The 13,485-nt window shown below is 35.3% G+C and overlaps 1 protein-coding gene across 1 annotated transcript in view; it reads left to right on the top strand.

The window, feature by feature from the left end:
* Positions 1 to 224: 224 nt before the first annotated feature.
* The window catches only part of PDE7A (phosphodiesterase 7A), a gene marked incomplete at its 5' end in the record, with an annotated part of 33,089 nt that continues 19,828 nt past the window's right edge, over positions 225 to 13,485 (top strand). The window contains 2 exons of the mRNA XM_010017608.1: positions 225 to 285; positions 7,732 to 7,815. Coding sequence (XP_010015910.1) covers positions 225 to 285; positions 7,732 to 7,815 — 145 coding nt within the window. The remainder of the gene's footprint in view (positions 286 to 7,731; positions 7,816 to 13,485) is intronic.

Here is a 13,485-nt window from a genome sequence, read left to right as displayed (position 1 = left end):
GAGGGGGGAGGGGAAATCTGATCCTGTCTACCAATTCCTGTCCTTCCTTTGTCCCATCCTAAACCAAAATCAGTATTTACATAATTGAAAGATGCATGTTCAAATTTCAAAACTTAAGTTTTACATTTAAATTGGAAATAGACGGTTGAGACTTTATTTTCAATTCAATTTAAAAAAGGCTCGGTTCTAACATGCATAAAATACACTTCTTTTTTTTGTTCCAGAGACGTGGAGCTATTTCCTATGACAGCTCTGATCAGACTGCGTTGTACATTCGTATGCTAGGTAAGCATGCCACTTTCTATATAGCAAAGTTCTAATGTTTATGATTGATTAAAAGTATTTTTTTTATATTTAAATTTTTAAACTTGTCATTCCCTTTCTCAGTAATATTCTGGTTAGATTCTTTAGAAGAGTTTGGGTTCTTTTGTATTGACTGGGATTTTTTGGTTGTTTGCCTTTGCCTTTTTTATTGAGTTAACCATTGTGTTGGATGTTTTACTTCTATATTAAAAAAAACAAAACTCTTACAATTAATTGAACATGTTTGGTAAAATTTAAGTTTTCCAAATGACTCATGACTGAACTTTATTTCTGTGATGGAATTTGTCAGCTCTGCGTGATAACTTACTTTGTGGGTAAAGCTGTGGCTTAGAGAACATTTGTGTGAGATTTACCACACACTTTTAAAAGTTCAGCATTGAGGCTATGAAATACTTAAGGTGTTCTGAAAATAATTATATGATTTTAAACAATATTTCTTTTATTAATCCTAGAAGATGACTTGAGAAGGGAAAACACATGACAGGGCCAGTAGTTAATCATTTTACTGAAGAATGTTTCCAGAGTGGCAACTAGATAAAGGATAAAGCCAAATTAAAATGAGAGAACAGAATTAGGAGGGGAAGCATCCAGGGGAGACCCTCTGTGATAGCGGGTGCATGAGGTTAGTGATTGGGAGGAGAAAAATGCAAAGCTCTTGCAGATCTGGCTGCCGGATTCAGTACTTCCACCACCTCTTCTAGAGGCTGCTGGTGGTGCAGATGGCATGGGGACTGTGCATGTACTCTAAGTCTGTTTCATTGCAAAATTATGCCACTTAATTTAAGCCATCTTGAGCTATGATTTTGTGTTGAAATGGACTATGAATGCTTGCATGATGTCTCGCGCAGCTCAATGAACATCAACAGCTAGTGATTATAAATTCTTAACTAGCTCCAACTAAATCAGCCAGATTTAGTTGCCCTGAGTCTTTTCAGTTTAGTTGTATATTGTATGTGTTAAAGCCCCCGGAAATTCCTAGCTGCATTCTCTGTGAATTTGAAGTTGTAAGCTATATGCATGTGTACACATTTGTGTTTATGTATATGAATTTAGTCATAACCTATGTACGTAGGTATACACATGCATATGTGTATATAAGTCCAATTTTGACTTAATATATTCACATTTTTGTTTTTCAATTATTTGTTTTGGGTTTTTTTAAGCTTGCGAATTTGTTAATACTGTAGCACTGACTTGTCTACTGAAGGATTTTTGATAAGGGAATGTAATTACTTTGGAGATTGGTTATGAGGAGGAGGACAGAAAATGCTGGCTTCTAAATGTTTGTTGGAAAAGCTGCTGTTTAATTTTCAAAATTTAAAATAATGTTTTCATTTTTAATCATCCTTTTAGCAGGATGACTCCTAGAATTTCTCAAAATGTGATTTTTTTTTTTTTTTTCTGCTCCAGTCATAAAATCAAGAACATAAATTCAGGCCTGAGGTAGTTTTGTTTCCTTGATTTTTGTGATACTTGCTTTTAAACTAAGTTTATTTTATGCTGTGTTTCTGCTTCAAAATCCTACAAATTGAGTACTGTTAATTCCACAGCAGGGGAAAAACATATTTATTTTTTAAATTAACTGATATGCTTGAATTAAAGGTACTGTAAGTACATGTCTGTGTTTTTATCTTTATAAAATTAATCTGCTAAATATAGAAATGCAGCTTGTAGGAAAATACTTCTTAATTTCTGGGGAGAATAATCTGATTTCTTTTGCTATTTTAGACATTTAACTGTACCATGAAGTAGTTAGGCTCATTATTCCTGCAGAGGGGTTTATGATAATGTTCAAATCTAGAAGAAAGCAAAGCATGACTTCATGTGGTACTTGATATATGCACCTGAACTGAGAGAAAAATAATTTCTTTTGAAATCTTTCTCTGATTATTCTTATAGGTAGAACTAGAATATATTCAGAATGTGATGTTAAGTAAATTAAATTTTCACTTGTTTTCTCATTGGAATTAATTCTTGGACTATGTGATTGGTGCTTGTTATGAATAGCATAACTCTTGCTGGCATCCGTCGCTGTTCAGTGATGCTAGCTATTCAGAGGGGGTAAGGCATTTTAAAGGATTGACCTCTTATAACTTTGGCTGGGGGAGGAGGGTACCAACAAGCAAACAAAAAATTGCTTATTGGATGTTTAAATCAGTATGAGTTGTATTACTTTCTCACTTGTTGGTGATCAATTTGTTTTCCCAAATGTTACCTACACTATTCTGTACAAGTTAGCAGATATTTACAGATTTATTACTGTTGTATTTGTAAATGGACTGTAAAAAAGACCAGCCTGAAAGCTGAACAGTTGGATGCATCGAAATGTAGATACATTCATATTGGAGTAGATTCAAGAATATGAATATATTAAATTAGAATTCTTTGGAAGAAATGTGAAGTACTGCATTTCCCATACAGTACTGTGAAGGATTTGGTTTTGTTTTTTGTTTACCTTTGTACACTTTAGTGGATTGAGCTGTAAGGAATCCTCAGCTGTAACTGAGAGCTTTTGCTGATTACTTGGTTGTTATTCCAAACAGACTATATTTAATAACAAAATATACCTCCATAAGGTGTTTATTTTAGCACACCAAAAGTATAAAGCTAAGGGTATCTAGGACACCTCCCTCTGCCTCTGTCTAGTTGTGCTGGCGTAAGGTTGCTTCCTTTAGCATTTTCAGCTGTTCCAGTGGGAATCCAATGAAAACTCATTTATTTGCTCCAAGTAAAGAGAAATTACTGTGATACGGCGGTGTTTCCAGGTTCAATTTAAAAAATCAAAATTTAGGGGCACACAAATAAACAACTAACTCATAGCTGTCTTCATCAGTGTCGACATAAACAAACAGCAGTGACTAATGACTCATCTGTCATACCCCATTCCCAAAATATACACTAAGCCATTCCTGGGTGGCTTATTTACTATTTTAAAGTATAGATACAGATGCAGCATTGTAGAATTTTTCTCTTAAGACTTTGGAAGGGCTAATATATCTGCATCACCTCAGATGGCTACTTCTCTCAGCAACTAGGAGGAATTCTCAAAATTTCTTGTAAGTGCTTCTGTGTAATCTTGATACTTTCTTGATTTTTCTCTTCTTTCCCTTTCTGGTTTCTTTTTCTTGTTGTTATATATTGCCTGAAAATTTTGCTGCTGTTTATGGGGTAGAAAGAATGGGACACTGACTACTTGTATTGGTGAACGTTGTACCTCTGAACTAAAACTGGAGCATTTTACTTTCCTTTAGAGGTCTTGGTCACTTCAGATGGGAAACAGAGGAGGCAAGCTACTGTGTCATGCAGGTGCATGCTGGTCTCCCATAGTGGTTGTTACGTTGTATTCCTTTTGCTTCAGTTCCAGCATACTCAGCTGACCTGTCATCTGTTTCTCCAACAAATTTAATAGGAGCTTTAATCTCTGAAGCTAGTAATTCTTTCTGGAAATCCTGCTCTTCACAACTTCATGGCTTTGACTTGGGGTGGTTTACCTTGAAGTAATTTCTGCTCCCAGCTGTCTTCTGTGATCTCGGAGATCTCTGCCCCTGCTCTTGAAGGCCTCAGCTCCACAAGCAGCTGCTGCATTGTTACTGTGCCACGCTGGAGTATTAGGGTAGCATGAAGTATGTGCCATGTAACCCTAACACACAGGGATGTCAGCTATGGCATTTCAGCTGCCTCGTAAGTATCAGAGCTGTCCTTGCGGTGTGAGCAGGAATTTTCAGAAAGGGGTAGGAACCAAACAATCTGTCTCAAGGTAAGTTTTGTTACAGCTGTGATTCCTTTTCAGTTTTCAGTCGTAGCTGCAAACCTCGCTCTTGCATTCCTTCTTCCAGTATTTATTCAGTTTTCAATTGAGTTTCTGCCTGTATGGCCTTTGTCTTAAAAATGCAAGCAGTCCTGGTCACCTATAACTATTCTGGAAAAAAAGAAACCTAGTGAAGTACTCAGCCAAACAGGTATTTTGTCATGTTGTGCACAAAATCAGATTTTTGAAAGGAAGGTTTCATGGTTTTTAAATCTTTCTCTTGATTCTTTGAAACTCTTACAGAGGGGGAAGAAAGTGTTCCTGGAAGTCTGCTTTCATTATAATGCTGGACTTGAATGTGTTCCCCTAAGGAAACACAGGAGTCTCTTCAAAACTGGCTAAAGTGGCTAAAGAAGAGATACTTGAGATTAAAATGGTCAGCTTGCTACCACTTCTGCCCCCCTGCCCAGAGAAGTTTACCTGTAAGCACATGGTGCGATCTGATGATTTCAGAAGGTTTTGTTAACACTTTGATTATGTTTTTTTATTTCAAGGCCTAGGTAAATGAAAACTATTCATAAGTTCTTTTGTTTTAGAATTCTGTTGAATTTTAATTATATTTCAGCTACTATAATAATGATAGGACTTCTGTTGCTGTTTGAAGGAACTGTGTAACAGTGCCCCTTAAACCTGAAATACCTTTGGCCTTTTTAAAAGTCACCCATGATGATAAACATGTCTCTGTCATTTCAGAGTCATAGGGTAACAAAAAGCCTGTACAGGATTTCCCAAGCAAATCAATGCAAATATGTTGTGTACAAGCACAACGAAGTGCGTGCATTTGGGATCTATTAATCTTTGCAGTTCAGATTAACTGAACAGTAAATGTATAATGATGGTCCAGTATTTCTGGATGTTTTTGGACTTACTATACATGTGTAGTAGAGATTAGTTTCGCTGTACTAATAGCACATAATTTCATAATGTGCTAATATGTAACCAGTTTGATGCTATTCCTTTTTATGTTTTTATATATATAAAAACTTCTGGTGGATGTATGGTATCTTCAAATTCCACTCGTACCAATTTTTTCCAAGCACATTTATTGTCTGAAATTTTGAAAAATGCAGTAGTTCTGTACAATGATAATGGAGACAGTTTTCATGCCTTCGATTTTGCCTAAAAGGAATTTTTACTTTGTTCACTGTGATAAATTCCAGTCCTGTGAAAGTGGTATCTTTTTCCAGAATGGATGATTATTATTTTTTTTTTTAATACATTTTTTAGATCTTGATTCTTAACAAAATACCCTCCACTTCTACCACTATTGAGGAGAGAGAATTCTGTTTAAGAAATACTTAATGAAAATATTTTGCTTTCCTTGCTGGGAATTTCTAATTTCATATGTAAGCAAGTAAATACCCCATTTTACCTTTGTTTTTAGTATATCATTTCTTTCAGCTAACTGTTCTCTAAAGAGATGTTTTACTTACTTGTGTTAAAAGCAATGTAGTTAGTTGGACTTCTGCATTTCACTTGTAGACGGTTTTTCTTGTTTTCCTACTTAAGATCTGCAACACTGCAGGCATTTCAAGGGAACAGGGTTATGTTATCCTGTCTGTGTTGTTAGACTAGTAGTAAATAAAAAAGAACAAAGCAGAGAGAATTTTTCTGGATATCGGTTATCAGATGAACCTGCTTGTTTTGCTGTTTGCAGAATTTCGTGTTACTCTTCAGCTATTCTTCTGTGAACTTTTCCTGTTCTTGACACTTTGAACAAGTAAAATTGTTCACCAAAGCCTAGTTTGTACTGACTGAAAACATTTGCTAGTTCACAGTATGGTTAGTAAATTTGGAATGTTAAAACTGCCTTGAAAACTAAACGACCTTTTCTGTTATAAACTAGCTCAACTAAAACTCTTCTTTTTTCTTTTAATTCAGCTGGTGAACTCATTCACACAGCTGTAGCTATGACTGGTTTCCCAGATAAATATTGGTGAAAGGTAATGAAAGTTGCATTTTCCTCCATGTATACTGACTGATATTTTCATACACAGCTACTAATGCATTTGCCTCTTCTTTTCCAAAGTATTCTCCCTTTTTCTTTTTTATTAATTTACTTTGTAAATAAAATTCATCAGTTGCTTGTGCCTAGCAGAAGAGTTCTACAATTTGCTGCCTCTGTATTGCCTGGAACAAGACAAGCCTCTTGCACTCTGCTCAGAGGAATGCTTGAAACATTTATAAATAATATACTGTCAGTGGTCTGAGAAGTAATATTTACAGGTAGTAATTGGGTTCCTTTCCCTAGCAGTTCCGTTAAGGTTTTCAGTTTCAAATAAACAGAGGAGTAGTAACTGAAAACCTCGTATTTGGTATGTTTTTACTGATATGTGAACTCAGACTCATTTGGGGAGCCCTGGGCCTACTTATCTTTTGTGGTCCTTCCAGTGTGCCTCACAAGATAACATTCACATGAAGTGTCACTATAGATATGGCAGTGTTTATAGATACGTATCTCTGGAAAGATACCTGTTAAGTGTTAAAAGTATAATACTGAATGTTTGGTTAATATCTTTAGCTATTTTCTGACAAGTTGCCTGCTTCGGTGTTACAAATTAGCAGGTTGGAGCAGAAAAGGGAAAAAACACTCTCAAGCCGTTACCAGTTTCTGTAAATTAAATCACTATATTTTAATTTTGTTCTTACAAAATCAGTCTTAGTTCCTCAAGTTAAATACTTAGTTTTAATCATATGAAAATAGCTGTATTTAAGAAGAGGAGAATACTGTATTTGAAGGATTTTCATAATGAGAAACCAGAACGTTATCACATCTTAGCTTTCACTTTTTTTTTATTTATTAGGATTTGAGGAGGGAAACAGTATTGCATTTGATCCTCAAAGGTTCGCCCAAATTTGTAACTGCTAAAGGATTTTAAGTGAAAGCTTTTAATCCAGGTGAACTAGTATTTGTATGCATTAATGCCTAATGAAAGAATACTGATCAGCTTTCAGTTGGTAATACGCATAAGTAGAAATCAACTAGCATGCTGAAAGATTCAGGTTGAAGCTAATTGCAGTACAAAATAGTTTGATATAATTTTAATACTGAGTTTTGGTATTTTAATAGGCTCTTGTGTAATATTCAAACAGCTGAGCACAAGTAAGTAAATGCTAGTGGGAAAATATTCTATTCTGTAATATAAACCCATATTGTAACTAGCTTATTTGCTAAAAGCTACCATTCTAGAAGTTGAATCTTTTTTGTATTATACAAAATGTTATCGTTTTGTGTGTGTTACCGAGGAACAAATCTACTTTTAATGTTCTTGTTTCCTGTCATATTAAGGTGCATTTTTACCATACTGGTGTAGCAAGCTGTTCCTACTTTCATCTGAATGCTTATCACATGCTTCTGGCAACGTATGCTTAGGCAGGAGAGATTTTTGACAAGAAAGCATGCGATTGCATGTTTAACAAGTCTTCAAACTTTGTTTTGAATTTCACCTTTTAAAACAAAAAGCATTGAAGTAGGCCTATTGTTTGAATAACCCTCCTCCATTAAGTACATGAATCTTTACCCCTCCAGGCTATGTTCATTTGCATTTTATCTCTGCCACTCTTCCACACTTTTATTTCACTCTTGACCCTGTTTCTAGGAGATGTGCGAGTAAGAAGTCGGGCAGGATTTGAAACAGAGAGAAGAGGTTCTCATCCATACATTGATTTCCGTATTTTTCACTGTAAGTATTTAAAAGCAGATAAATGAAAAATAAACAAAGGCTGCCATTAATTTCAAATACCGAGCCTCTAAAAATAAAGTTAGCAGCTCATATAGCAAGACCATTTTTTTATACTACTTAGGAAAATCTTTCATGCTATTTCATTACCAAAAATAGAAGAGGAAAATCTTCACTGCTAAATTTTTGTTTTTTTAAAAATATGATTTAAACTCATTGAATTTAGACCTGGATCCCTGTGGAAATGAAGACTGTCATATATCCAGCCACTGATGTGTGTGCCGAGTTCTTACTTGGCAGGCACAATCAGTTAAGAATAATACTTTCCTGCTTTCATAAAGCAGCAGAAGGGCCTGGTCCAGGATGACGTTTAAAGACAATGTAGATGCCAATGTTTTTGACCTCATCATAATCAATTAACATTACATTTACTCAAACATATAGCTAGGACTTAAATTTTTTTGTCAAAGACAAATCTTAAATAAAGATTCAAGTGTGATAAGACTAAATTTTTTTGATTGTGTTTTAGGAGACATTTTTCTCAGAAGTGTTGCAAGAAGAGTATTTCCAGATAATTTCACTTTTTTCTCTACATCTATATTGTTATAGCTATATATGTCAGAATTGTAATATAAAAGCTTCAGAAACCACCAAACCAATATGCAGCAAAAGTGCAGGGGATTTAAGTCTTAATTAAATTATGCCAATAATATTAATGTATTAAGTGTCATAAATTGTCTATACCAACACTGTTTCAGCACAATTCCAAGTATTCTGAGTGGAATGGAGAGAATTAGAAAAACTTACTTCATGGTAACAAGTGTGGTTGTTGTAATTACTTTATTATAAAAATGAGTGGCAGAAACTGGTCTAATTAATATTCTGATCTTAAATGAAATTACTCTTAAAAGTAGATCACCAGTTAAATTTAAAACTCTTAAACTCCATCTCATTCAAAAGTTAGCATCATAAAATAGGTGAGAAAACAAAGTTTGAAGAGTATGCTGTATTATTTTTTTCAATAAAAAGGATAAGAATTCCATCTCAAGTACTGATAATTCTATTGAGTATAATAAAAATCCTCTGTAGAAATAGCACACGATTTATGAATTGCATAACTGTCTTTTGTATATATATGTGCCATTTCATGCTGATATGGGAAAATACTAACAATTATTAAGAGAAATGCCTGTTAAAAGGCAGTCAATGTATAGTATTATTACTGTTGTCAAATTAACTGTATTTTCTATGGGTACTCATCACACTGTTTCTTTCCATCCTGATGATTGTTTATCAGGCAGATCATGACTAATCAGGAAAAGGATTTTCACACCCTTTCTTCTTGCCCCTACTTGTTCAGACAGTCACCAACTTTTAGTAACATCAACTGTGGTGTCTGATGACAGTGAAGAATGTTGCTAGGAGGCCCAAAAAATTCTTCGGCTGTAACTTCCCTCTGGAGTCAGCTGCTGTGGCAGTTCTCGGGGTTGCCATGTTACAGTTGGGTTTTTTGCACTTCAGGATTGGGGCCTGTTGCAGTTTTGCTCTTTGACTTCAGGCTCCTGCTACTTTGTGGAGTTTCTTTCAAAGTTAGTGAGGAATTCAGCCCCAGCTCTCACCATATCACTAGACTATTCATTTACAGATTTATTTTTTTTATCAGTAAAATGTTTTCTTTTTCTTTGTAATGCTGATTGACCCCTGATTATTGTTTCCTTACTTGTTTTAATCAAAAAGGCTTTTCATATCATGTGGGTATTTTCAGACTGCGGGTAGAAAGAAGTGGGAATCAGATTTGACCTCAATTTTAGGATATTCTCGCCACCCTGCCCATGCAACTCCAGAAGGATTTTGCCACATAGAGCTATATGGCTGAAAAATGTTCACCATATGAGTAATAGGCAGCATGTGAGAGGAGGCAGCTGAGCCAGCCCACATTTCTTTGCTTGGGGCAAAACTGGACTGAAAAGGGCCTCTTCTGCAGCTGAAGCAGAGTAAACCATCTGAGTGTTGGCTTTTCCCCCCCTCCACCACAACTGCATACTGAACATCAATAATGCATGGATATGCTTCCTTCATGGTGTTTGTAAAGTTTCACTGTAACTTCTGTGACTTTTACTCTGTGATTCTAAATATTTTGCATTGATCATTGCTTACCTGTTTTGCAGATGACTTACATGCTGGCTGTCATTCACAGTGTATTGCCATTTTGTATTTTGCTTAGCTAACGTTTGTTGTTAAGCATTATTTTCTTTTTCTGTCAGTAGTGTTTTGTGAAGAAGGTGGATGTCTTTCAGGAAGTCCAGCTAATCATCTGCTGACCTATTCTCTTTTTCTAACATTTCAGTAATAGGCTCTTAACCCAGTGTTTTATTAGTAGGTTTGAAGAGTACTGAATGCATTACTCTATTTTCAGGAAGTTACTGATGGTTTGTTTTGTTTTTTAGTGATCACTTCTGTTTCATAGCACTATTTTTACTTGCCACTTCAACTAGTGTTACCAAAGTAAAGTTTGTTAGCATGTAGTTCTTAAGACCGCTCCTGTTTCTTCTGAAGTATTACAACCTCAGGGTCTGCAACTTCATTGCAGAGTTCTGTAATTGGCACATGAATATTCAAGTTTCTAAATTGCCTAGAAGTATTCTCAAGGGTAACTTCTTTCTAAAATCTTTAAATCTTTCTTGGATTTTAAAATTATTGTTGGAAAAATGTCTTTGTTGCTAGAGATGATATGGGAGTCATATCTGAGGGTTATTAAGCGCAGGATTTGACAGGTGATCAGACTGTTTGTTGGGTGGTGGTTTTCTACTATATTATCCGTTATTCCAGAAGTCACATTTTTGTAGGTGATAGTTGGAACTAGCCAGGAGGAATAGCTCAATAAACAAATTTTGTTTCAGCAAGACTGCTTCCCAATGAATGGGGAAAGTCAGGATTGCATTCTTCATGTTGGGTGGCAATTGACTAGCATCAGGACATCATCAATTGGGGGTTTTTCCTGTTACTGTGGTCTGTTGATTATGTCTTTGTTGGGACCATGGGCATAAACTCAAGTTAACAGCTCAAAGCTGTCATTTCTGGAGAGACCAGCCACATAACTTTCTTCCTCAGAAGTAATTTTTTTACCTTAAATATAATGGTCTGGTTTTGTTCAGTGGATGTACATATTTCACAGTTGCACAGTAAATTGCATACACTTTAATATTTTGAGTTGAATATAGAGCACTGGTTCTACTTTTTCACTTGTCAGGTAACAAGGAGGGAGTTTGGCAGTTTACCGTCTTGCAACCAGCATGTGCTGTTCAGTTTTCAGGGAAGTTATTGAAGAAGTGATTGCAATGGTTATAACCACTCTTGCTCCCTGCTGGTTTGCAAATAGATGACCATTAACATGATAGCAATACAGTCTGCAACCTGGACAGAATATGCTGGTGAAAGCTATTGTAAAACAAAATCTTTGGTAGACGAACTGGTAAATGACAGTATAAAAATATTTCTTTTTTCAGAAATGGCAAACCAGGGTTTGTTTTCTCACTGTTCAAAGGTTGTCAATAAAGTCTGTTGTTTCTTATATGCATCTGTCTCTGTGTGTATATATACACACACATACCCTGAAGAAACTTTGGTTTTGTTTGTCTAGCACACACAAACAAAAGAATGTGATGTACCCCTGTCACTCACTGTTCCACCTGAAAAAAGAACAATCAGCAAATGTGCTCAGTGTTGTAGACAGTGTATTATAGTGAGGAAGTGAAGCCAAAATTAATAAAGTGAAGCTAAAATGAATCATTAAGATAACAGCGAAAATACTGGGAAGTATCTTAAGCAGATACAATTTTATTGCTTTCAAACTTCCTTTTTAGGAAAGGGTTGTTGAATATAGTCTGGGAGAACTGGATAAAAACCAAATACTTTGGTTTTGTGGAGAGGAAACATTTTTTTTCTTCTTGCTTTTTCCTGTTGTGTCTGCACCAGAACAGATAAGATCTTGCAAAAGGTTTTTGGAATTCTCTTGTGCCACCCTAGTCTGAGCATGCTTCTATGAGGAGATGGTGATGTTGCCAACATGTGGCTCTATTTTGTGTTTTATAGATAACCGAAGTTGTATTTGTGAGTTAAAATATCTTAGAAGACAGGGGGTTTAGAGTTAATCAGTATTTTTCTGTAAATATTTAGGAATGAATTTGAATCAAATTGATGCTTGCCTACAGTACAGTGCTTCGCATAAGAGACAAAATGATCTGATTGGAACTTAAGACTTCACTGTTAAGTGATTCTTAGTTACATATGGAGCTTTTTAAGCAGAGAAAGGTAAGAAAAGAAGAGATTACGTGACTTTAATAGATGATGCGTAAGTCTCTTTCTTAAGAGTACGAACACATGAAGAAATTCCAAAGTTTATCTTTGGTATACAACTTTCAGACTGTTTACTTGGAAATTGCAGTTCATAGAACATTTTATATGCTACTCAGATCTTGCAGAGACATCAGTGTCTACATCTTGTAGTGTTGCTTTGAACTTCTCAGTTTTTCGCTTACAAATCGTTGGAAAAGGTTTACCTTGGACAATGAATTAACTTCCCTTGGGTGAGAGGCCAGAAGTCAAAGAAGAGGCAAGTTCAAATCCAAATTGATTGCCTTAAATAATTGGGAAATATTTGTGTAGCAGCACCTGATCATGCTTTTGACAATACTGTCTAGAGGTTGAGATAAAACAAGCATAGTCCAGATTAAGTTAAATGCCCCTTCTTTATTTCAAGAAAATAGAGGAATTACCTAACTGAATCTGTTTAAGAGTAATTGTCTGTCTTGTTCAACAGTCTACTGTGAAGAATGGTGAGTTTTAGAATGAATAATATCATGCAAGAAGATTGCTGTGTGGTCATAGGTTGAATGAAGTATTTGTTTCTCTGTGAAAATGCCAGCACCGAGGAGTGAAAAACTTGACCTCAAGAGATTTCTCTAAAAGCTGCCTTTCTGTGAAGGATGGATTCTGAAATTGCCATCTATTCACAGTCCTGAAGACACAGTCACTTTCAGTCTTTTTTCTTGTTTTGAACCTCTCCAGTGTGTTCCTTATTTTTAAAGGCTGGCTTTTTTTGCCCTTTTTTTTTTTTTCTTTTCTTTTTTTTTTTTTGGTTAAACATTGGCTTATTTGGCACAAAGCATGTGAAAATTCATTTGTTTTAATCCCTGCTTCAGGTTTGATTTTTGTGTTGACAGTCATACAGACTTTTAAGGGATACTATTTTTCTGTCAACCGTGATGTGTTGTTCCTTTTGAATTCTTTCATTTCTTGGATTGAAAAGTAGCCAAAAAGGATTCCCTGATGGTTCTGTCATTTCCTGACTGTAGAACTGAAGATTTCTAGGACACCAAATAACAGTGCTTTATTAGAAGACATCAAGGAAAGGATTTGGTGATGGTCTGGAATGTATTATCCTTCTTAGGGAACAAAGTTGAACCATTATGTTGTGTAATTCAGTATCTTGATTAACACAGCATAACCCATTTTTATAAGGGATATATGTGTATTTTGATGATATTCTATGAAATACTTCAGTGAGGTTTGTTAATTCATGGTATGTTGTGAGCTACAGATCTACGTTGCTCAGTGGATGGATTCAGGTAAAAAAAAGTACACAACTGCAGGGTTGCTGGGCTTATGATTAAG

Source organism: Nestor notabilis, unplaced genomic scaffold, assembly GCF_000696875.1.
Source record: "Nestor notabilis isolate BGI_N333 unplaced genomic scaffold, ASM69687v1 scaffold6157, whole genome shotgun sequence".
NCBI classification, from domain to species: Eukaryota; Metazoa; Chordata; class Aves; order Psittaciformes; family Psittacidae; genus Nestor; species Nestor notabilis.
Note: the sequence above shows the minus strand (reverse complement) of the source record. Positions and strands in the feature narration are given on the sequence as shown.